This window comes from Symphodus melops (assembly GCF_947650265.1).
Source record: "Symphodus melops genome assembly, chromosome: 15".
Classification (NCBI taxonomy): domain Eukaryota; kingdom Metazoa; phylum Chordata; class Actinopteri; order Labriformes; family Labridae; genus Symphodus; species Symphodus melops.
The window spans coordinates 19,695,317-19,718,821 of NC_136705.1; the positions used below are offsets into that span (position 1 = coordinate 19,695,317).

Below are 23,505 nucleotides of genomic sequence, written 5' to 3' on the forward strand. Positions count from 1 at the left end.
CGGTCAGACAAATTGTTCTGAATTTAAAATGAGTAGCGCTTAAATCTTGAAGGTACAAAAAAAAAAAAAAAAAAGCTACCAAACAGAATAGAAACTTTTTTTCCCCTGGAGACGTATTAGGGTACATTTTGACATCATTTCAAGGTTTGGGCAGATTTCTGTGAACACTCACGCCACTTGTTTTACTAAAGCTCTAAACTGAATTGGTAGTGTAGGCATAACTTCAACATACTGTACATTTATAGACATACGTCTCCGTCTTCCATTCAAAAGAAAACAGTGATTGGCTCAAAGGGCAGCTCTCTGCTTGTTTCTCTCTCTGAGTCCTGCAGCTTCAACTGATGAAGTCCTTGAGTTTTCATTGTCTTTTATTATTTCTCTCTAAGTGCCCACTTTCGCCCACTTCCTCGTCCAGCTGAGAGCACTCGGTGGCCATGAAAGTCATTAAGGCCCACGACCACCCACCTCGACGTTCCAGATTTCTCCTGACACCTAATGCCAGTTATGAAATTGGAGGATAAGTTAATGTGTCACAGAAGCATTGATTTTTCATTTGCTTCTCACTGCCCTCAGTCCCAGAGCCGGTCCAGGCCTTTCCTTCATGCTTCAGGATGGATTACTGTGGCCATCGGTGAAACACGCCGTCGTGAGGGTAACAGGGGAGGCAGTGCGGGTGTTCATAAGAGGTGCCACACCTGATTACAGGTGACACTGTACCCATGTCATTGGCTGTGCCAAGACAGTTCAAATACCAAAAGAAGCCACTTTAATTCAATTTTATTTGGATTTTTTTTTTTAAAGCTTTTCTTGATATTTCTTCAATGAAATATGAATTTATTTATAAACAAAAAATGTGATACTTTATTTTCTCTAAGTGATCCATAAATTACCAAAAATGTTTATTGACTTATAATGATGTACAGTGAAATAAAGAGGCCTCCTCAGCACAGATCAAATAAGAGGTAGAGGAGATCTGTGGCTGGTCCCTATGAAAGGAAAAATGCGCTCGCGTAACAACAACACGGTGCTCAATGAGCTATGTCCTCAGTTCCATATGAGATTGGTTAATACAAAAGCTTGCTGGTGAAAAACATTGTCCTGCTCGCAGTGACAAAGACAAAGTGCCTGTGTTTGGCGTACGCGAGTCAAAGGGACAGGTGACGACAGGGAGGGAGACCAGGGAGGGAATTTGAATTTCACATCTAGGAGGAGGCAGCATGTCATTAAAAACCCTAATTTCAGTGTCAGGTAGACTTACAGGTGATCCATCATCTTGTCAGAAGAATTTTATTTTATTTTCAAAGGAGTTCAAAGCGGCCTTTCCAGACTTTTTACTTCAGCTCCAATTAGATCTAAACACAATTAACAGAAAAGTCGTCTCCCAGGTGTATGGTCGAGAGATACCTGCTTGCTCAAGCAGATCAGAGGGAAAACTATTTATCTGAATACCAAACATCCTGCATAAATGATTCAAATAATACTTCTACAATGTGGGATTTTCCAGCACAATGAAACGAGATCATAATTAATAGATGACTACTCATAAATTAATATTCCAGTGGCACACATGGCTGCTGCATTGCTCTTCATATACCACCAGCAAAGTGCATATCAGCACCCATGAATGCCATTTATTGGTACATTTCTAAATGTTAACGCCTGTCAGCTCCAATCTCGAACGGAGGAGGCGCTCGGGAAATAAAATGCATCGAAGGGGACCTGAGAGGAGGACACACGTTAACCCAGATAGGCTGTGACAAAACACCATTACCTTTTCCTGTTCACACAGTGACGTACAGGACAGCTAGGAGGGCCCCCCCGTCCCCGAGAGGAATCCATCTAAATGAGAGACACACAAGGAAAAATGTTGAGCCTTTTTGGAAACTTAGGAGTGTTATGTCTCTGCAGCGTAACTATAAATCTGCAGGAAAAAAAACATTAACTGGTTTTATTTACAACAGTTCATTAATTAATTTATTTTTTTATTTATTTTTTTAGTAACGCTGCCATTTATTGAAACTTTTTTCAATAAACATATATTTACAAGGTGGATGCTGTTGCTGCGGAGAAGTTAAAACTCTCATCAATGACCTTGTGTCTTACAAAATGTGTGATTTTTGTTTTACATGAACTTTTTCCTATGAGTGAAAATAGCTAAAACATTCTGCAATTTTCCTCAGAACTGGCATGAAATGGAAGTGCCCAAGTTGGGTTAAAGGCAGCAACATTTTTCTAAAGTGAAGTATAGTAGCTAATCTCCAACAACCTGTCAGTCTGTCACTATGAACTTTCATTTTGAAAAGCTTTTATTTTTTAGAAGTTTAAGAAGTAATATTTCATGTCTTCGTCATGTATGAGCCTGAATGTAAATACTAGAGGACATTTTGTCAAGTCTTAAAGTACTTCTAAGTGATGCATCTACAAATGGCATAATGTACTGTCCACAGCTCTATGTAGAACATGAATAAAGTGCTAACTCTCTGACTTTGAAAAAAGAAGAAGCATATCCAGTCAGGCAGCCTCAGTTCGCTCACAGCCTGCAGAGTGTGGCTGTTGGATGGTGTCAGTCCAGATGGATGTGACACCAGCGCTCCAACCACACTGAGCTCCTGCTGCTGTCGTAACATGGATATATAACCACTGCCGTCCCTACATCAGGTTGCCTAAATGGACAAAAATGCCAGGGCAGCAAAAAATGCTGAAGAAACTCAGGGCTTCATTAGCAGAACCTTCCCAGCATGCTTTGCGATGACAAATGATTGACTTGGAACAATATCTAAGGCGATCAGGATAAAGTACCAGCCATTTCAAGGCTCAGCAAAATTCAAATTCTAATTAGACCTTGCACCACATTCCAAATAAAAATGGGTCCCTAGGTGGTTTACCCTATCAGGTGTCTCTCCCAGACCACTGAAACAAAACGAATAAAGAAAATGATTAAAGCGATAACAAAGGCATAAAATTCAAATTATAGCAACATCACATCTGGGATCTGTATGTCACTACACTACGATTCCTGCTCTCTCTCTCTTTTTCTCTGACTCTCTCTGACGCGTTCACACATACACGCAGCATTCCTTTCTTTCTGCATGAGGGCAATCAAAGAACAGGGGGAAAAAAGCGACAGAGCAGGAGAGAGAGAGAGAGAGTGACAAAGCAGGGAAATTAAAAGGTAGAGAGCGAGAACGCAAATAGGCTCTCAGCTTTAAGGTTATTAATGACTCCTCAAAAATGTGCGACTTTTCCAATCTCTCCGAGAAGCGCTTGAAGGAGCCTGCAGATGAAGCTGACCTTCACAATGTTCTTTGGTCTTTAGTTAAGAAATTCACTCACCATTATGGCATCATTAGGGAAACAAGGATAAAATTACTCCATGGTTAATGACCTATAGGATCCCCACCAAAATTTGTTTCAGATCTAATAAAACTGAGTTTAACACACCCGAATGAATTATGAGGACTGCTACGCGGGGCATTAAAATGTGGGGGGAAATAGATTTTCTGAAGCTAGGAGGACTGGACTTTTCAAATCAGATAGTAGAATGGAATTTTCTGGGCAATAAATTCTACCATGTCTCAATTTCTTTTTTTTTTTACCTCACAGAATTTTTCAGGCTATGATGGAATCTGTGAGTAGGATGGCCTCTAAAAATTCATTGCCAATTGCCGTCTCCTCCTCTATCCCCTTAAGGTAGATAGATTGATGGATGAATGGCTAAATGGGCAAATAAGTGGAGAAAAGTATAACCCAACGAAAACTCAATGTATGATGGAAATAAATGATTAGATACAAATATAGATAGACTTTAAAACATCCCAGGAGGCACAGCGGGAAAAACACGTTTTAAAAAATAGCCTTCAAAAAGTTGCCAAAGCGTGCTTTAGAGATTGTTATTTGTCGTGTTTACATTCCTCTTGCTAGCTGCTAAATTTAGTGAAAACCAAAGTATCCATTAGCATACTGCAAGAGCAGCTAAAAGGACACAAAAACTCAATGGACAATATAAAGCTGCAGGCGACAATGCATCAAATTGTGCACACTAATGCACCTATGCATGTAACATGATGAATTCTGTTTGGGGAAAAAAAAGGCCATTTTGAAAGCAGCATTGGTTTAGCATGGTTTGGTTGCAGCCCCTGAGAAAGGGTTTGTGAGCTAATGGCATTTGCTCTCTTTAAACTTTAATCTTTCCTATTAATTCCCTGCAACTGGAGAATGTGCGAGAGTTAATGTTCCATGAACGTGTTTCTCACTCTGCAATCTCTTCAAGCTAATTACCTTCAGGTGCTAAATGGGGGGAAATTGCAATCCATTTGGAAGGGAGAAATTTCACCTCCCCTTTGCCTATGTAACACTGAAGGTGCAGTTAAAAAGAAAGAAAATCAAACATAAGCAGGCTGGTCTGGAGTACATTTAATCAAAAAAAATAGACGCTCTGTGCAGAGCCCTGATTGGCTCGTCGGTTCCAAGGTAGCTTTGGGAGAGTGAATTGCTTCCTGTGGTTTCCCGCCTCACTGCTTACTTTGCAGGTCACTTGGAGGTCAGCAGGTGCAGCAGTGGACAAAAACGGCGAACAGATGTTTGATTGACATGGATCACACAGATTGGCAATCGAAGTTTTTCTGATGTGAAGGGAGAGGCTCACTGAACGGCCATTTGGAGGGTGAACACCAAGGAGATAGAGGAGGAGCATAGATAAAAATTAAAAGCAGATTAAATTAATGTGACGGATTCCTGATTGCTTGAACCGATCATTAAATCTCAGAGTGACGTGGTATTCATCAATGGCAGAATCTAACTGTGAGTACACAAGTGGTTCCCGAGTCAGTCACTAATCAGTCACGCAGCGAGGACAGGCTCGTGTCAGACAAATAGCTTTGATAAGTTTTACCTTTTAAGGGAGGGCCTGCGGAGGAGGGTGATGTGAAGAGGAAGTGGGGAGAGATAGGGTCGGGGCGAGGGAACAGTGGGGGCTCTTCTCTCTCCTCAGAGGAGCCTGGAGCGTGGAGGGTCACTTTGTCCCCTGTTTGATCTTTGTCTTCAGATGACACAGCAGGAAATTAAAGATGAAAGGGAGGTTCTGACTACTGTCTGATAAACACAGAGACAGAAGAGCCTCATTTTGTGCCACGTATCCGGTCCAAATAATACGTTAGATCTGTGGGTGATCCACACAGATTTGGATTGGCCAAGCACTTTTTGTTCACAGTGTTATTTTAAAAAAGCAGCATCTTTAGACAGTGTCTACTTCAGGAAAGCAATGCTCAAACGTTGCACCATTTTAAACTCATTAAGTAATATGTCAGAATGTAACTTTTTTGACTTGTTGAAATGTTCTTTTTATGATAATTCTCTGACAAAATGCAGGTTTATATACAGAGCATCAGACACATATGAATCCTTCATCACACCAATGTATCATTGTGACCCACATGTACAGGACACTGTGTTGGATTTCATATATGTCAGCCAAAATGAATCCACTGTACTATTTTAAGTTCACATAAAGACAATTATTATTTCACTTTCATACTCGACACTATTATTTGTTATGTGAACATGTGCAACACTGAGCCCACGTGTAACCTTTAAGAAGCTATTTGATAGCCTTTGCTTTGTTGTGAACATTAGTTCCTGCTTGTCATTGTTTCAGGGGGACAGTTTGGAGTGTGAACGCGTCACTGCTGGGCTGTTCTGCACTATCTTGACGTGTTGGTGCCGATGGGAGATAGAGCAGGCTGATTTTTACAAACAGCCTGAATAAACAGAGAGTGGTGATTAATCAAGAAAACAGGGTTACAGATAGAGCAAGGCCAAGTGGCTCACAAAGTCAAAGAACAGAGGGTTAAGAACATCGAGCAAAATGAGACATTCAACATTATAAAATAAAAAATAAAAAAGGCCAACAAGCATTGGTTTTGCTCATTCAGCACCTTTAAATGTTAAATCAGTCAACACCTTAACCCTGCCGAGCCCCAACTCTTCTCAGTCGAGGTCTTTCACCTCCAGTCGCTGTCTCACACAAAATGATAGAATCTCCTTTTGAAGTCAACTCGTCAGCTCCACAGCCGAATTATTGTTTGTGTCGAGCTTCAAATATTTATTTGTTATAATCACTAGACACAGTAGCTGTGTTCAATTCACTGCTTAATATATTTCACAGAAGTAGATAGATAAGGATTAAAAAGAGAAATGAGTCAAATCTCTGCATGATTCCCAAACAATGGGCCATAGCCCACACTGGTGGGGCATGAAGATACTGCAGGGGGTCCGCACTCACTACAAACAGAAAAAGTCTATTCAAACTTATTGCACTTAACTTGTCTTTGTTCTGTGTATGTGGAAGATTTAGACTTTTACACTGCAACCCCAACAGCCCAGATTCACCCGTTTGTTTTGTTTATTCAATATAAATATATTAGGACATATTTCATCTTAGACTCAAGTCTCGATGATAATCCTCAAGTTTTTTTTATATAACACATCTCATATGACAAGCACAGAATCAATGTGCTTACAAAAATACATTAAATAAACGTAGACAAAAACATCCATGGTAACATTCAACATTAAAACGGCTAGATTAAAAAAAAAATTATATGTTCAAAAAATTTATTAAATGAAACGGCAACACAATAAAAAAAGAGTACTTAAATAAAAATACACTGTCCTAATTAAAGGACGCTTAAAGCTGATGAATTCCAGAGTAGGAACATTATGACTAAAAGTACCATGAGCTGATCAAGGATTAATCTTAGGTACGGTAAGGAGGTCTGTATTTGAACATCTGGGTGGACCTGTCTCAGAATAGGAGGGAGCTAAGCCATTCAGAGATTTAAAAACAAAAAGAAAGATTTGAAAATCACTTCTTTGTTTTACTGTCAGCCAGTGAAGACAGATGTGTTCAGACGTTTTGGTTGGCAGTAGCTTTCTGTAGCACTGTGCTTGTTTGTTTTTGCACGCTACCCCCCCAAAACTATCTTCATATCTCAAACTGTATGCTCTTAGTGATGGGAAAAGCCGGTGTAAGTATTTCTACACTTTAAACAAAAGAGGAGTTGCTGTTGTTGTGATGTACAATGAAAACTAAAACAGCAAGACTCTTTTTCTTTTGTGTAATAATAAATGAATTAGTAGTCGGGAGTAATACAAACATCTCATATCTTAGACAAACACTCGTAGTGACGGCCCTGAGCTCCCACTGTGTTGAGGAATCTCCTACTAACAGCACTCCCTCCCATTTATCTCTGTGGCAGGGAGAGAGCACAAGCCGGGGCGAGTGAGGAAACATCAAAAGACGAGCCTCACAGATTACTGCAGCTCTGTTTTTCTTGCGACTTGTACAAAAACACTTCCACGCTGGTAACTAAAACCCAAGAAGCAGGATGGCTTCAATTGCACTCTGTGTGGCCTTTTGTTCCATCATTTCATGCAGATTGCTTGGAGGCATAAGTAAAGCCTGAAACGGCCGCCAATGTTTCCCCGTGTTTATGATTTTTCTTCCCTAAAATGCCAAAGCTATTTTGTTAAGTCATTAGAAGTGTTATGGTCGTAGAATGGCTCGGGCGAGTAGCATCCCTGTGTAGTACTGAAAGGTTATTTTCTTCATGAACACTTGAGGGTCCACTGATCCCTTGTAAGTGTCTGTTGGAAAATGCATTGACATTTTAGGTGAATGGAAAACCCCTCTCAATAGACTCTCTTTCATTGCTCTTCAGGTTTCAGGTCATTATACCCGCAATAGGGGACCACTCAACCTAGTTTGGTATTACCTCGGAGAAAAACTCTCATGCTACTTCGCTCAATACATTCACAAATTTGGTAGGAGAGGGAGAGGCAAACCTTCGACCTGAAGACAGGCACTGGATATGTGAAGCCGTTTGTTTGGCATCATTGATTATTTTTCTAGTCTGTGTTTATGGGACATCATGTTCTATCATGTGTTACTGTAACTTTAACGATACATCAGATACTACGCATACTTTTCAGCAGCTGCAATGCAACTTTGCTGATACGGTAAAACTGCGCAAGATTGTTGATATTTCGTGATTTCCAGAGAATTCATGCTGAGCGTTACAGAGTATAAAGAAGCACATTTCTGCAGCCGGAATGATCCCAGAGGACTTACTGAGACTTGAGAACAAACAATGAAGATAGCCTTTCGCAGACATACTGTATATACTATGTGCCAGAAGAATTAAAGATACATACAAATCAAAAGTAAAGGCTTGAAATGTCTGAATGATGGGCCAGACAGAGTAACAAATAATGGAGGAAGAAGCACTCCAAGATTTTTAATTTAAGTAAAGATAGCAAGAACCCCAATGTAAAATTGTTATATTAAAAGTCAGTACTACAGTCCAGCTTGTTTGGGTAGAACTGTTTTCAAACTGCTTTAAATGCAGAAATCATTGTTTCTAAATCAATAACAATCCTATTTGGTAAACCCATCAATGTAAAATTTAAATCTTAAAAAATTATTTGTGTATATTTGTTGTGGTTGTGTTAACTTGCATTACACTCTTGACAAATTTGGAAAAAAAATAACATCATCTCCAATAGTTTTCTAAATAGAATATTTTTTTCTGTCCATCATATGTCCTTCATAGAGCAGGGGCTAAAAAAAAATACACCAAAACATGGTGGCAAAGTTTCATTCAGGATTCAGACATAGTCATGGGCACCAATCTCCACAGACACGTCCGTTCAATGCAAATGCAGCACCTGCCAGGAGTTGTAAAAGCTTGTGCAGTTTCAATGAAAACAGGGCTCACATCATTTGGAAAGGTAGACTTGCCATTTCACGCACCAGTATCCCAGCAATCCGTACAGACCAGGAGACATTCCTCGACGGGATTAGAATTTTACGATCACCAGAAAAAACCACAAACCCAAAAAAAGGAATTATCCCTATCCACTGTTCTTACAAAATGTCGACATTAAATTATGGTATTATCACTTCTACATGTTTTATTCAGATTTTTCAAGTTTAGGTTTAATATTAGTCAAATGTTTAAAAATGATTACCCTACAGCTATTTAAATCTAAATAAAGCATCATTCAGCCCACCAGCACTGAAAAATGCTACAATACTGAGATGGTCAGAGAGTGGATAGCGGTTGGCCAGGCTTCTCGTCCAGTCAGGCTGAGTCGGTTCACACTGATAACGTAGGTAATGGTGTTTCTGGAAGAGTGAGGCCAGATGAAATACACCACACGGACAGATACCACAGGCATACTGGCCCCTTCTGTTGGAAAATTTCATTTTTTCCGGCAGGACGCCATGAATACTGAAGCTGAATCCAAATCCGGTTTTCCGCACTTTATCAGCGTGTGGCCCACCAAGTGGTGAGATGGCGGGGGGAAGTGAAAGGCTGAAGGTGTGTGGGGGGGTAGCAAGTTGGGTGGGTGGGGGGGGGGGGGGGTCTCCACTCAGCCGAGACCCTCCACTTTAATCCAATTTACAGCCTCCCCCAGCAAAAGATAATTACAACCCTTAAACCAGCTAGGAGAGGGCTAGAAAGAAAAGGCCTCACTCACCCAAACTGTGCCTCTGGCCCCTGAAGTCTCCACCTAGAGAAGGAGAAGAGGGAGATGGAGGGGGGAGGCGCTCTGTTAGCAGGACTCAAGCAAAGGCTTTGTGACAAACTAAGAGTGTGTGTAGCTAATGAGGCAAAGTGATTTTTTTCCCAACAAATGGGTGCCTGCTGGGCAGAGGGAGAATGCACCCCAGGACTTCTTTTCTTGCTGATGTTCAGCACAGATGTAGGGGAGGTGTATTTTAGGTTGGTATGTCTTTAAGCGCATATTTACTCCGTGAATCAGAGTGCCTTGTTTTTTGTAAAGCTCTTAGACATCTGTCGTCATAATTATATGATTAAACAATTATTTGAAATAATAAAATAATAACAAGATTTTTAACAAAAGATGGTTTATCTTTAATTTATCACATTATTTCAGTAACACTGTTTGTTTACAGTGTTTCAAACTCAAAAGTAATGCTAAAAATATTTTTTATTTTTTATTCTGTTTACAGACAATATATTGAAGAATAAATGACACGGCTCTCAGATGCTGTGACTTTCAGTTTTTGCTTTTTCTCTCTGGACTGCATCCTTTGCTGGATAACAGAAGGAATGGAGTTATATTTTTCTACATGAGTATTTTCGGTTTTTGTTTCGTTTCCTTGGGTTGACAACATTTGTTACTTAAACTTAAATTTGTGTTATTTAATAATTGATAGTATCTAAAGTATCACAGCTTTAAAAAATAAATAAAACTTGAATATTTTGTCTATATTATATCTAACTCTAAAGAGAGAGAGTGCTGTCTAAATTGCAGCATTTTGGTACCAATGAATTTGTGCAATGAAGACAATGTGCCGGATTTTGCCCACAATGTTTAACAATTAAAAACTACATATAAGGAGCTTTAGATTTGTAGTTTCTGTTGCCATGGTAATAAGTCAGGTGTTTAAATTGTCAGATTTTTACTAGTATCATATTGAAGTTTAACATTCTGGTATCGACAGCCTGATTGCATTCTGCTGATAAATGATGTGGCTCTTAGATACTGTGAAATTAGAAATTAAATTTTTCCTTCTTTTTTTTTTCACTTAGACTGCATCTTTGTCAGAGGTCTTTGAAGTGCGAAAGAAGGAATGGGGTTAACTTTTGCAAAAGAATGTGAAGAAATAATAATGAAGGGGCTCACAGGGGAGCGGAAACGCTGGCCAGTCCTAATTAATAGAAGGAGAGACACTCCCAAAGTCTCCCATTCACAAGCTCACAATGGAGTTCTCCACCAAGCAGAACCTGGAATGGAATATGGGAGGAGTGAATGGAGACAGGCAAAAAAAAAAAAAAAAAAAAGTCAGACTCAAGCCCTCATTCTTTTTCCTCCCGTCTGCTTTATTGTATTTCTATTTTATAGCATTAGACCCAGGCCTGTGGTCCTATAGTCCACCTTCCATTCAGTGAGACTGTGTTCAGAGGATCCCACTGGTCAGTTTTGTAAATATGGGTCCTGGCAGTGTGTTTGAAAGGATGGCACATTTCCAGAACTTATCCGATGGAGGCCTCTCTCCTCCTGCTCTTTCAGACACTCTCTCCCCCACAGCATCTCCGTCTCTCTGTCAGGTACATTAGCGGCTGGAGTCAAGAGCACTGGTCGCCTGGACCGACGGATCTTGTTGGGGGGGGGGGTATTTTGCCACAAGTCAAATCAAGATGGGAGGGGGTTTGTAAGGGGCAACAGGAGAAGTGTGGACCCACCTGCCACTGATTATCCTCCCAGCTAGAGGGTTTAGTCTTGACCTCTGAACTTCAGAACTGCCCCACACCACTAATCTGTTAATTAACCGAGAAATACCCTGGAAAAACTTTGAAGGGCCTTTGTGTGTGCGCGTGCATGTGTGCACATGAGTGTGTAAGGGGAAGAGACAACAAGAGCAACAGAGAGAGCGAGAGAGAGAGAGCAGTGTATAGCAGCAGGCTCACACTGTGGCATGTGGTTTCTATATAGCTGCCTCGTTCTCCCTCTGCTGCGTTGCTGGATAAGTAGGACACTCAGCCATAGTTTTACATCATCAGCATTCGTCTTTGTTGCCAGCATATTCAGCCCTGTGATAGAGAAGGCCAGCGGCTCTCTACAGCTCAATGACACCCACGACACTCATGACCCTAAATGAACCGAAGACCCAGAATGACAAGCTGTTTACACAGTTTCTTCTTTATGTTTGTTTGTCACACTTTGTTTTACTTTGCTTGTTGTCCGGCAACAAATCCACTGAGTCATAGAGAAAGAAATATCTCATTTATGGAATTAACCTGATAAAGTGGTGCATTCTTACATAGTTTTCTGTACAAAGTGTGAAATTGATGGAATGCACACTTCTGGCTTAACAATTTTACTATTTTAACTCAAATTTGCAAAATACAAAGAGTTGTTTATAAAGTCTCAGTTAACTACTTCAATCATCAATGAAGCGTTCAAACTTTTTGTTTTTTGCCAGATTTTGATTTTATTTGAATTAATTATGAGAATAGATATAAACACAGCTGTCATTTCACAACACTCCATGTCATGTCTGTGTTTTTGAGGACCCCTCCCCTCGCAGTAAAGTGCATGTCGTACAGACAGATCATACAAATAGGACCATTACTCTTTGTTGAACACATTTAACCTGTGACAAAGTGACACTAACAGACATCCATTTGTCTCGGATAAAAAACGAGCTCTAAAGGTTGGAGGAACTCTCAGTCCAAAAATAAACTTCTATGTGGCAGATCGAGTTTTGGAAAAAGGCCTTTTGTGGCATTTTTAAAATCTCTACTATTGTAATGATCGATAGCATCAAAAATACCAAAGGTTTAAAAAAAAAAAAAAAAAGAATAATATTTTAACCAGAATTTGTCATAAATTTTTAAATAACTAAAAAAACCATCACATAATATTTTATGTCTAGGACTTGTTGTTGCCCTGATAGTAAAACAGGTAAGGACATTGTACATTTTACTAATATCAGATCCCAGCAGACAATACACACACACACACCTACACACCCACACACGGCTATGAGGACAGTAGAATCTGAATATTTTAAGGTCTGTTATAAGTTCATAAGCTATATCGTGTACAAAATGTGAAAGGTTAAATATGTATGAACCTTTATTTACGGTCGATCTTTGTCTGACTTCCTCTAACTTTTTGAAACAGGGTTCATCACGACACTGACCCTTGAACACTCCCTGATGTAATAAAGTCGATTTTTCTCACTTCATGAGACACACCTGGTTGTCTTGCCGTAAACAAACAAAAATCTCGGAGGTTGCTGTGACTGGCGAGGCAGCTGATAAGTGGGCCAACAAAGTCAATTAGTTCTGTGTTTATTAGTATGTGACAGGTGCTGGGTCATGCAGATTAACTCACAACCCTTGGAGGGATGGGACAACAATAATGGTGAAACATGTCCGTCCGACCAGAAAGTAAAGGTAGCAAAAGGAGCATCGCAAAGCCTGCTCAATTAATTATGTGGATTAATGAAGTTCTGCTTGATTAAATGTTGATGCCATTAAAAAAAACGCCTAGTTTTTCTCTCCAATGTGACATAATGGACACTCTTAGATAAATAATGGAATCCTTCATGGTTAGGGAAACCAACACATTATATGTTATAAACCACTCCCCCTCCTGAGCCCTCAATCGATTAATTAAGGCTATTGCCCTTGATTATCCAATCAAAGATTTTATCCAGGTTCACCCTCTAACCTTCAACCCTCTCTGACTGGAAGGATATTGATTAAAGAGGAATGTTTTATTTTCGGCTCTTGGAACAACATTACCTTTAGAAACAGTTGCTGACAAAGTGTCCTTTCATTGACCCCAGAGAGCTGTAGCTATTGTTTCCGTACACTTCAGGCTGAATGGGCCGCTAAAACATCACGGAGCAACCATTTAGACAACCATTACATTAAATAATTGTCAAAATGAAGTGTGCGATCGATAACACTCACTGTTCTCTGAAAGTTACTGATGCAAAAACATACCTATCCTGTAATTCAACACAATCACACTGTTGTTTGTGCTGTCAATACAAATATGAATGACTTCCACTTCTTCCAGTATAAAGCTGCATCTGAATAAATAATTGCATTGCAATGTTGTAAATCCAATTTATCACTAGTGTGTGAGTGTGTGATTGTTTTCTCTTCATAGTGGAGGATCTTTTTATTTTGTGATAAATTAAACATGTCATGATTGAAATGTGATCACAGCATAGCAGGTGTTTATATACGTAAATGAGCAATAGGTTAGAAAAAAAGCACCAATCAATGGTTCAATCTGTTGTGACCTGAAGGTGAGTGCCTCGTGTTTCAGGCATAATGAACTACAACGTGGTCAAAGTGTGTCCAGCTTCAGGATTGTATTAATGATCAGCCACGTACTGATCTTCACTGAGAGCTCAATCTGTGCTGTGTGCAGTCTTTCCGTCGGCTCAAGCTCTCCAAGAGAGAGGGATCCAAATGAGAGGAAAGACGACGTGATAAAGCAACAACATTCACACGTGCACATTTCCGGACGCTTTCTGTGTGAAAGCATTACAAACATTATTGTTAGAGATAGAGAGAGCACTGATTAAATTGCACAAATTAGTTGGAAACACTTTGGTACCAGACGACTCCAACATAAGTGTGTAATTTAGACAATGTGCAGGAGTTTTGTACTTGTTGTTGCCGTGGTATTAAAACAGGTATCAGTCTGTCTCTGAAAGTTTGAGGATTTGGTATCCTACTGCCTGATTAACTAAACAAACAGCTAACACCACCGTGGTAATTTTCCTTTTCCCTCTCACCATGGAGCCCGACTGTAAACAGCATTAAGACTCTGTTAATGTTTAAACAACCAAAGCCATGATACAAACTCAACGTGGTTACAAGAATTTGCATCCCAAATATCAGTTGTGCAGGTGGATGATTAACCAAAGGTCACGTTTTATTCTTTAACACTAAATCCAGAGAGGTGCCAAAAATGGCTCGGAAGTACGAGGATCCGCGCGAACAGCTGTGGCCCCTGGCAGAATCTGAAACACCACCGATGTGTCAACAAATCAAATAACAGTTGTGAAATGCCATGGCTGCATTCACTCCTTGTTTTGGTGCTTGCTGAACAAGGCTGCGTGGGATTGCTCTCCCTCACCCTGTGGTCTGTCCTCTAGGGTGCGAGGAATCTGAGTCACTCACTGCACATCAGGCTTTTCCCCCCGGGGGCCCTGGCACTGGCAGAGGCAGGTTAACAAACTGTAAAGGCTTCAACTGAGCAGCACACAAACTGTTTTCTCTCCACAAAGGGATTGGCTCCAACAAATGTCATAAGCCTATAATGAGATAGCTGATCTCTGTAGTAGAGAAGAAAAGAAAAAGAAAAATGCTTCCCCTCTGCAGTCACTGGCTATTAGAGTCACAGGGAGTAAAAAGGGGAAGCTGCCCCATTCTCTCAGAAGCCCTCGGAGGCCGGCCAACATGACAATGCTGGTCAATTAATTGGTGAAAAAGTGAAAATCCAATTAATGTGTATCAAGCTGGCAGTTTTGCATGATGATGGCTCATTAGGAGACCAAGCTGAGGGTGGTGGAGTAGATGGGTGGAGGGGCTTAAACCCCACTCATTAAAGCTCTGTCTTTCTCAGTGGGGTTTTTAGAGACCGGCTTATTTATGCAACAGGTTCTAAACAAAACCTCAATGTAACGCTCACTTAGTAGATTTGAAACTGATGAATTCCTAAATGGCGTGGGTGGAGATTTCTTTGCTTCCCGAGCAAAACTCACATTACCCTAAAGCTACTGTTTTTAATCGACATGGATCTAAGAGCCGCTTAATGTAAACACACAATCTTTAAGTTTCAATACACAAGTGAAACAGAGGCTCTCTGTTCACCCTGCTATGTATTGATAAAACATTGACACTAAACTAATAAGCAGTTAGTCAGCATTATCATTTCTTTTATTCAAACCCTCTGAAAACACTTTTCGGGAGAGCTCTCATTGTGCAAAGGTGCCGAGGTTTAGACGACAACAGAACAGAGACAAGAATCAAATAAAGCCGCGTCACATTGTACATTTCTAGATTTGAAACCTGTTTATGTTCAGTACTTACACTAAATGAGGATTAAATAAGGGTCTGTGTCATGGTGTTGCACTTACATAGCAGAGAGTTTTGCTAAATGAAGTAAAAAGGCGACATGCTGGAGACGTGAATGTTAAGAAGCAGGTGAATGGCTGAAATGTGTTTGTTAATATAAAGGCTTCTTATTGTGACACCAGCTGACTTATTTCTTCTGAAGTCACCGTGTCTGTCTGTATTTACTCGTTCACCTTCACATAGAAAAGTATTCCAGCATCCCCACCACAGGTTTTTGTTTGAGCTCTTTGACCGTCGGGGTCGTTGTTGTTGTTGTTGTTGTTGTTTGTGTGTTGATTTGTTGACGTGGTGTTCTGTTGTTGTTTGGGTTCTTTGTTGTAATGTTTGCTTCTGCATGGGTCAAAGGGCTTTGTAAAGCCTTGTTTTTTAAAAGTGCTAAACAAACACAGTCATGATGATGATTATGATTATTAATACCACACTACATTAGCACTTCGTTTCATTTAAGCCTGGAGCTGACGGGGATATTTTTATTTTTATAAGCATCATGCACCAGATGAACAAATCAACTTCATCTTTAGAAAACTGTATTTAAGAAGCATGTAAGAGCAGTAAAATGCTCTTAAAATCACAGATGGTTTCATTATTTCATTTAATAGGAGGTTATGGATGCATTGATTTTTTAATTGGTGCATTTCTAAACTAGATAGTGTTGCTTTTTCTCCCCCTTCTGAACCTCCCGACATCCTGACAAAATAAAAAATGTGCTCCAATACTCGTGCAGCCCGCGTGTTTGTCTAGCCCCTGCCTCTATGTGTAAGATTAATACTCTTGCCACACTCTCATAGAATAATGTCACTTTAATCTTGTTTGGGGCGAAATTCGAAGTGGAGTGTGTCTACTTGTTTCCTGAGATTACTTCATCTTTCTTTCGGCAGCAGTGTGTGACTCTGCCGCCTGCTGTCCCCTGGCATTGGATGTCCCATTACCCTTCACACGCCGCAACTTTCTGCTGTTTGCACAACGCTGGCCACAGGAGCCAACAGGAGGCCGCTACACATATTGATGTTTTTACATTTTCTTTACCACTGCAGAAACACACTGTAGCTGTGTGAAAACTATAGCTGGTGGCTGAGCGTTTGAAGAACTTTTAGGTGCTTTGCGATGTCTCTCTGCAGCATGTGGAGAAACTGTCGTCTGCCTCAAACAGCATGGATCACTAAAGAACATGTGGCTCTTTCTGCTGCTTCCAACTGTTTCACAGCTTCAGGAATGAGCTATTTTTAATTTAGGAAGCAACAAATAATCAGGCTTTGACTGATATTTTTGCACACGTCGCATGCTTCTTGAACTTCTCGAACTTTGATCGTAGATACTCCGCTGCTTTGTCAGCACATTTCTGGACAACGACTCCTGTCGAATACTTCTTGATTTTACTTTCTGTTTTCCCGTGAACGCGATCATTAGATTCTGTTCCACCGTTCCCTCCCCCAGTAAACGGGGTCATTTGTTTCCTGAAGTTTTCACTTCTGCACATGAAACTAAATTCACAATAAGTGTGTCCGAGATTCCTGAATGAATGAGCTGCAGTGCTCAAGCTTTAAATCTTTAACAATAAAAACACACACTGTTCACCTGTAACACACACACACATACATACAACACACCAACACAACCTTTGGTCTAACAATTACTATTCGTGATATTCTCATTATTATTCTTCTTTCTGAATGCTCTGTCAGACATGCAAAAAATGCGTTTCACATGACTAATAAACAGTAGCTGTATATATGTGTGCTTAATTGTATATTTCATATTCTCGTTAGTTCATGTGAAGAACACATTAGGTCAACAAATCTCCCGTTTAGTTGTTCCTGTAGCTTCTTTCTGTCTAAAGGGAGACAGACATGCTGTGTGCTGTTTGGAGGAGCCGTGTGTTTTTCCCCTCACTTCCTAATAATCTATTCTGTTCAGCCAGCTGCATACATTGACAAATGTTTCCAGCATTAGGTATTTACCCGGTGAAAGGTAATAGATGCAAGGGTTTAAAAATGCCTGCTGCAAGAAACAGCCAGCACACTGGCAAAAAAACATCACGATAGGGAACATTTGTCTCCTGCTTGCAACAGGAATATTGTCTTTGTTGGTTTCAGAATAAAACAAGGACAAAGTGTAGAGGATAAAAAAAGGAGACAAGGACTTTTTAAAAACCACTACTGGGTAATGTTTTACCTTTTTGTGTCCCTTATCTTTGACCTAACTATTTAAAAAACTGCATGAATATTTGTTTATGAAGTGGTTAAGTTGCTGTATGGCCTGAAGCGGAAATATTCTCTCTACATTTCTTCTTCGTTAATGATGAATAAAGAATAGTGCAGACGAAAGGGAGCTGGTGAGGAGGCTGTTTAGTTTGTACGGCTTCACTCTCATCGTCATCAAATACTGTGAAGTTCCTCAAAGATGTGCTTAATGTCTGTTTAAGAAACACCATCATTCAGTGGCACTCAGACAGCAAAAAAAAAAAAAAAACACACCAGAGATTAACACTGATCTCTTCGTCTAATCTGCTTCGTCGCCACCAAAAATGTGTTGATTTCTTTACATCTCTTTTCTGTCTGATTTACATCGTGGGTGCAGCTTGTTCTTGGAGGCTAATGAAAGATGTGACGGTGCATTAATGAGGCTGCTTATTGCAGCTCGACTCCACTTCCTGCCTTTACCTCACTCACTTTGTTCTTCACGTTTCCTCTCCCACTCCTGTGTACTCTGTCATGCTGTTAACATTTCACCCACTCCTCCAGGCTCTTATCTCAGACTTCTTTGAAATACTTTTAAGATTTACTGACGCTTACTAATGCTGAATTCTTCATCATGAAACAATGTAGTCGACGGGAATTGCGACGCCAAAGTTTGGATGACGAGTAAGGCGATGAAAGTGACTTTTTCTTCGTGTTGAGAGCACACAGTTTTGTTTCTCTAAACTGTGTGCTCTTGCTTATATATCCATTTTGAAGCATTTTTTTGCAACTCAGTAATCCTACCGAAGCTCAAAAGGTGATTTGCAATTGTTGATATTCTCTAAAGAAATTACATAAAACACTCAATTCTCTTTTTATATGGGTGACTTGCAGTCTTTAAAAAGTCTCTTTTCTGAAGCGAATACTGTGGATGCTTAATGCTGAAGTCTGAAAATGAGAGACAGAATGACTACAATCATAAAATCCAGTTGCAGTAAACTACAGCCGCGCTGCTTGAAACAGGATTTAAAAGCATCAAACTGCATTAAAAACAGAGTGAGGAATCAAAGAAGCAGTCGGTGTCGTACGACCCGCACAGCCTGCTGGGATTAATGGATAACTCCGGTGAGAGACGCCTCTGTTCGGAGGCAAGACAAAATGACCACAGGCAGCCCAAGAATTTGGCGGTCAGTAACTGTGGCTGTTTCCCATACATATATTATTATAGCAATAGCGGCGGTGGTGATTGAATTTCTGACCTTTTGTTGAAATGGGAAAGGAGGAAGGGGAGGGGGGGGGGCGCATTTCAATTTTTGTTGTGTCATTCATGTCTTAAAATAACTACAGGGATGAAAGATCATGGCTTGATTCAATTACAGTGCTGTGTAAAGGCTAAAGATTACTGTATTCAACATGGAACCTCACTTGTACATATCTGATTCAAACAGGAGCTGATTTGAGATGTTTTAAATGGATTAAGGTTTTCTCCTGTTAGCTCCTTTTTTTTTTCTTTTCCTTACAGCTACAGAAACAACATGTTTCTCTCAGGCACAAACACATGGCTCAATCAACAACATCAAACCATGCTGATCTTTGTTAGTACAGCTATAACTGCAGCTTTGGTTAAAATGCATTCTCAAGATGACAAACCTGATACTGGACGCCTCAAACCACACAATCCAATCCAACACTGGAGAAACTTAAAAGGCACCAAACTCGAAAAAGTTTGTTGGTGGAACCTGGCCGGCTCTGCCAATCAATAGCAAAGTTTGCATTAAAAACTGCTGACAGCTGTGGGAGAGAGTTCCCACTTTCATCTCGCGCCGTCTGGCCCTCCGGCTAACCTCACCGTCACCCTCTCTCCCTCCTCAGACCTGCTTCTCTTTATTAATCTTTGTCGCATCCCACAGCCCGACCCCGAGCTCTGCCCCAGCCGCGGCTTTCACTTATCGCTAAACTTTTGCCTCATTTCATTTTTTTTTTTTTTTGTTATCAAAGAGCACTTCATTTGATAGCCTTGAACCGAGGGTCTTCCACTCCCTGCCGAGGAGCCCACCCAGCAACTCTGTCTCACCGTATCAACCTGTTTGCTGAAAGACGGAAAACGAGCTCAGCGAATGAAGAGTGTGAGTATGTGTGTGCGTGTTAGTGTCTGAGAGAACGATACGTTTTTCCCTTGAAACTTTCATTTTAACCTCATATGCCAAACTCAAAACTAATTATAAAAATATCAGAAATTAGGACAAAACATTTTCCTCCCAGACTTACTTTGATTTTTGGTTGGTGAGAACCTTGATCTTTTGTTCCTCACTGCTGTGCTCTGGGTTGAGGGTCCCACTTGACAGTCATTGCTGAAAGGTGACCTGCCTCTCTAAAAGCAGGCCTCTGCTGCCCCTTAGGGGTGGAAGGAGAGAGGAGAATTTCAAAAGTCTTCTCAGTTTGGAGGGAAGACAACATCTGTTGTTTAAGACATTTACTGCTGCTATGATCAGTTTTCATGTAGGCACGCTGATGGATTATTATTACTTCCAGTAAAAGTTGATGTTTAGGTCCTGAGTTTCACTGTGGGCTCCCAGCCTTGTTTGGTGTGTGTGTGTGTGTGTGTGTGTGTGTGCGCGTGCGAGTGTGTGCGTGCGTGTGTGTGTGTGGCAGATCTAATCCCATTAGTGCTGCTGATCCTGGGCCTCAGGATCTGTTGTGTCTCTATCAAACCTGCTTTATGCTCTGAGCTGAACTCCAATCTGTTTGCTTAGAATCAGAGGTAAACAATGTTGTTTACAGGTCATACAGAACAAGATCAGAGCTGAAAATATCCTCAGGCTCCTTTTAAAAAAAAACCTTCTGAAAGCTGAGTTTGTGTTCAAGTCAACACGTTTGTTTCTTTAAGTTACTCTCTTCTGTTTCAGATGAATTATGTTACATATGTATGCTGCTTCTTTGTCTATAAAAGAAAAGCAATTTCCTCCTTGCTTAAAAAAGCATTTCAGTGAATTAAATTAATGAAATGGAATGACTGCATTTGTAAAAAAAAATTAAAGGATTGTAATGAACTAAGAAAATGCAATTTGGTGTAACTGCTAAATATTCTCCTTTCAATATAATGAAATTACTAACAACATGAAATCATTTTTAAAATGGGAGGTCTTTAGACGACATCATTAAAGTTAAAAAAAAAATTTCCTTCAATATTTTCAGGTAATTCCTTTTAGGAAATGAGCTTCATCTTCAGCAGCATAAACAACGATTAAAAAAAAACAAATGACATCATTATCTCCTTTATGGAGCCACAGTTCAGACGGATGAATATTCATAAAAAAAGGGCTTTTTCAGGCTTCATATTAAAAGTAGGGCAGGGTGTGTCGCTGATCTATCAAAGTGTTCGGGCGTTGTGTGCAAACCTGTCGGCTGAAGCAGAAACGCGACACAATTTGAAAAATTAAGAACTTCATTTTGAAGGCGATTTTGAAGTGTTCGTTGATATAACTTTAACAAATGTAACCCAATCTTTCCACAGTGAGCATGAAGTCTCTCCAAAAGAATGAGAAAATATTCATTCATAAATTGTGTACATAAAGGAATATCTTTCAAAGGTGACATTGTATGCTCCCTATGTGTGAGGGCGTTCCAGGTCTGAACTTCAGCCTCTCATTGCAACAGAAGCATTAAAACAAGCGACGGTCTCAGTTTGGACTGGACCGCTTTAAAAGGACTCTTAAGAGAACTTCATTACAATCCCAAACATATATTTTTGTCTCACTATTATCTATTAATGGATGCATGGATATTATCTATTATCACAGCTCGTCGTATCATGATATTAACGTTATCATGGTCTGTGTGTATCGGAAGATGATGTAGAAGCTGTATTCAGTACAGGCTATCCAGGTATTGTCCAGTTTGCTGTCTCCAGATTTGACTTTCATACTGAGCTTCATCCTGTATGACCTTACATGTCGAGCTGTTCGACAAATGAGACGCAGTCCCAGAGAAAAGGTCTACAGCAGAAAGTTTGAGGCCTCGGTACGGCCGTCTCATGGGAAAAAAGATGTCCTGTCCAATTAGGATGAGGGGTGGGCAACTGGATGAGTTCGGGTATCTTAAGGAATAATTTATGAGAGAGGTTAAAAGACATTAACCTCCAATTAGGTGCTGTGACTACAGAAATGTGAGTGATGTCATGCACTCGTAGGAAGGCTAAATTAAGTTTCTCCTGAGGTCGCTCTACCTTTAAAAAATTTCACATATAAAGATTAGATTCACTTATTTTAACACACTTTTAAATTAAAGACAACTTCTTTATATTCACGTTAATGAGATATTTCCCTCGTTCTTTTTTTTTGTAACAGGGTGAGGACGGCTTTTTTTTTTAATTTTTAGAAAAGAGATAGTCACCAAATGGAAACCCCAAAGGAAGAATAAGCATTGTTAATATAACCTGAGGTGTTAAGTTCCCTTTTGTGAGTATTAGTACATGCACTTAACCTTCCTTCAGTCCCCGGCCACAGCCCCTTTGGGCTTGTGACTTAAGAAATATGTCTCCCCTTTTCTCTCCTCGCTGAGATCGCCCCTGAAACTTGTCAACGAGACAATGTGGAAGGAAGTAAGGGATAAAGTTGCCGGCTTCTCTTTCTGTGCTGTGTTTATTTGCTGTGTCAAGGACTGAGAGATTACACTGTTTCTACGCAGTAAGAGAGGATTCTGGTCAAGCATTTCCCGAGGCTAAACACATCACTTGAGGAGGCAAAGGAGGATTACTGACACCTGCATTAAGAATGAAAATCCTGAGTTGAGCCCATTTGCTGTGAGTGGAGAGTCATCATCAATCATTTGTGAGAAGAAGCCGTTTTCACTGTAGGGGCTTTATTTGGGGGCCTGGGATACTAGAAAACTTGGCCTGTGAAGTATTAAATGGCTTTTCTCTTTTTCAAGTGTGCAGTTATGGGAGAATCTCATCTGTAGTCTGAATTTTGAGGCTTTTGTAGAAACTAAAATATCAGATCCCTTTGCGCTGTTTTTAGAAAGAAAAGAAAAAAGTTCTCTAAACCTAATGTTGGGTCATTTATTTCTCACGAATTCCCCAAAAATGCAGGCAAACTCCTGCACACCGTCTAAAAAGTTCATAAATATTTTAGTAATGTTTTGGTGGCACAACATTGAAAATAAATGTGTGCATTTTTGACTGTGCTCTTTTTTTTTTTTTTTTTTTGGTCAGCTTTTGGCTAAAAATATGGCTGAAGATCTGTCCTTTTTTAAAGACTCACTATTCGACAGAGGTGAAGGAGATTTTGAGATAAGCGGTATCAAACAGTATCAAAGTGTGGACATTTGAAAATATTAGTGTCCATTAGTGTACTGAATATTAATTCGTAAAGGAAGCTAAAAAAAACTTTAAATCAATAAACGTTCATCGAACGATCATCAAATGCCAAACATTGCCTTTTATCCCCAAGGTATTAAGTTGGCAAAAACTTGCTTTTCATCTTCAGCCTATACATGAACTACTGATTAAACGGCATGAATTCAATTAATAAATATATTCTTATTAGCTATCACCCGTCCTTTGAATTCAATGTTCAGACACCCACTCAGAGGCTGTCGGGAAGGTAACACTAACCCTCATGCTGTCACAG

General features: G+C 40.0%; 1 protein-coding gene across 3 annotated transcripts in view; it reads right to left on the minus strand.

Annotated features, from left to right (window-relative positions):
* The window catches only part of LOC306835936 (uncharacterized protein), an 80,377-nt gene that overhangs the window by 50,295 nt on the left and 6,577 nt on the right, over positions 1–23,505 (minus strand). For 2 of the 3 annotated variants that reach the window (XR_013780712.1, XR_013780713.1), the window contains exons 2-3: positions 20,144–20,269; positions 9,541–9,573 (exon numbers count right to left, since the gene is read on the minus strand). Coding sequence is in view for 1 of the 3 variants with exons in the window: in XM_079362747.1 (XP_079218873.1) it covers positions 1,772–1,839 (68 nt within the window). In the remaining 2 variants the exon portion in view is untranslated. Of the gene's footprint in view, positions 1–1,771; positions 1,840–9,540; positions 9,574–20,143; positions 20,270–23,505 lie in introns of all 3 variants that reach the window. The other variant, XM_079362747.1, reaches the window with a different exon arrangement.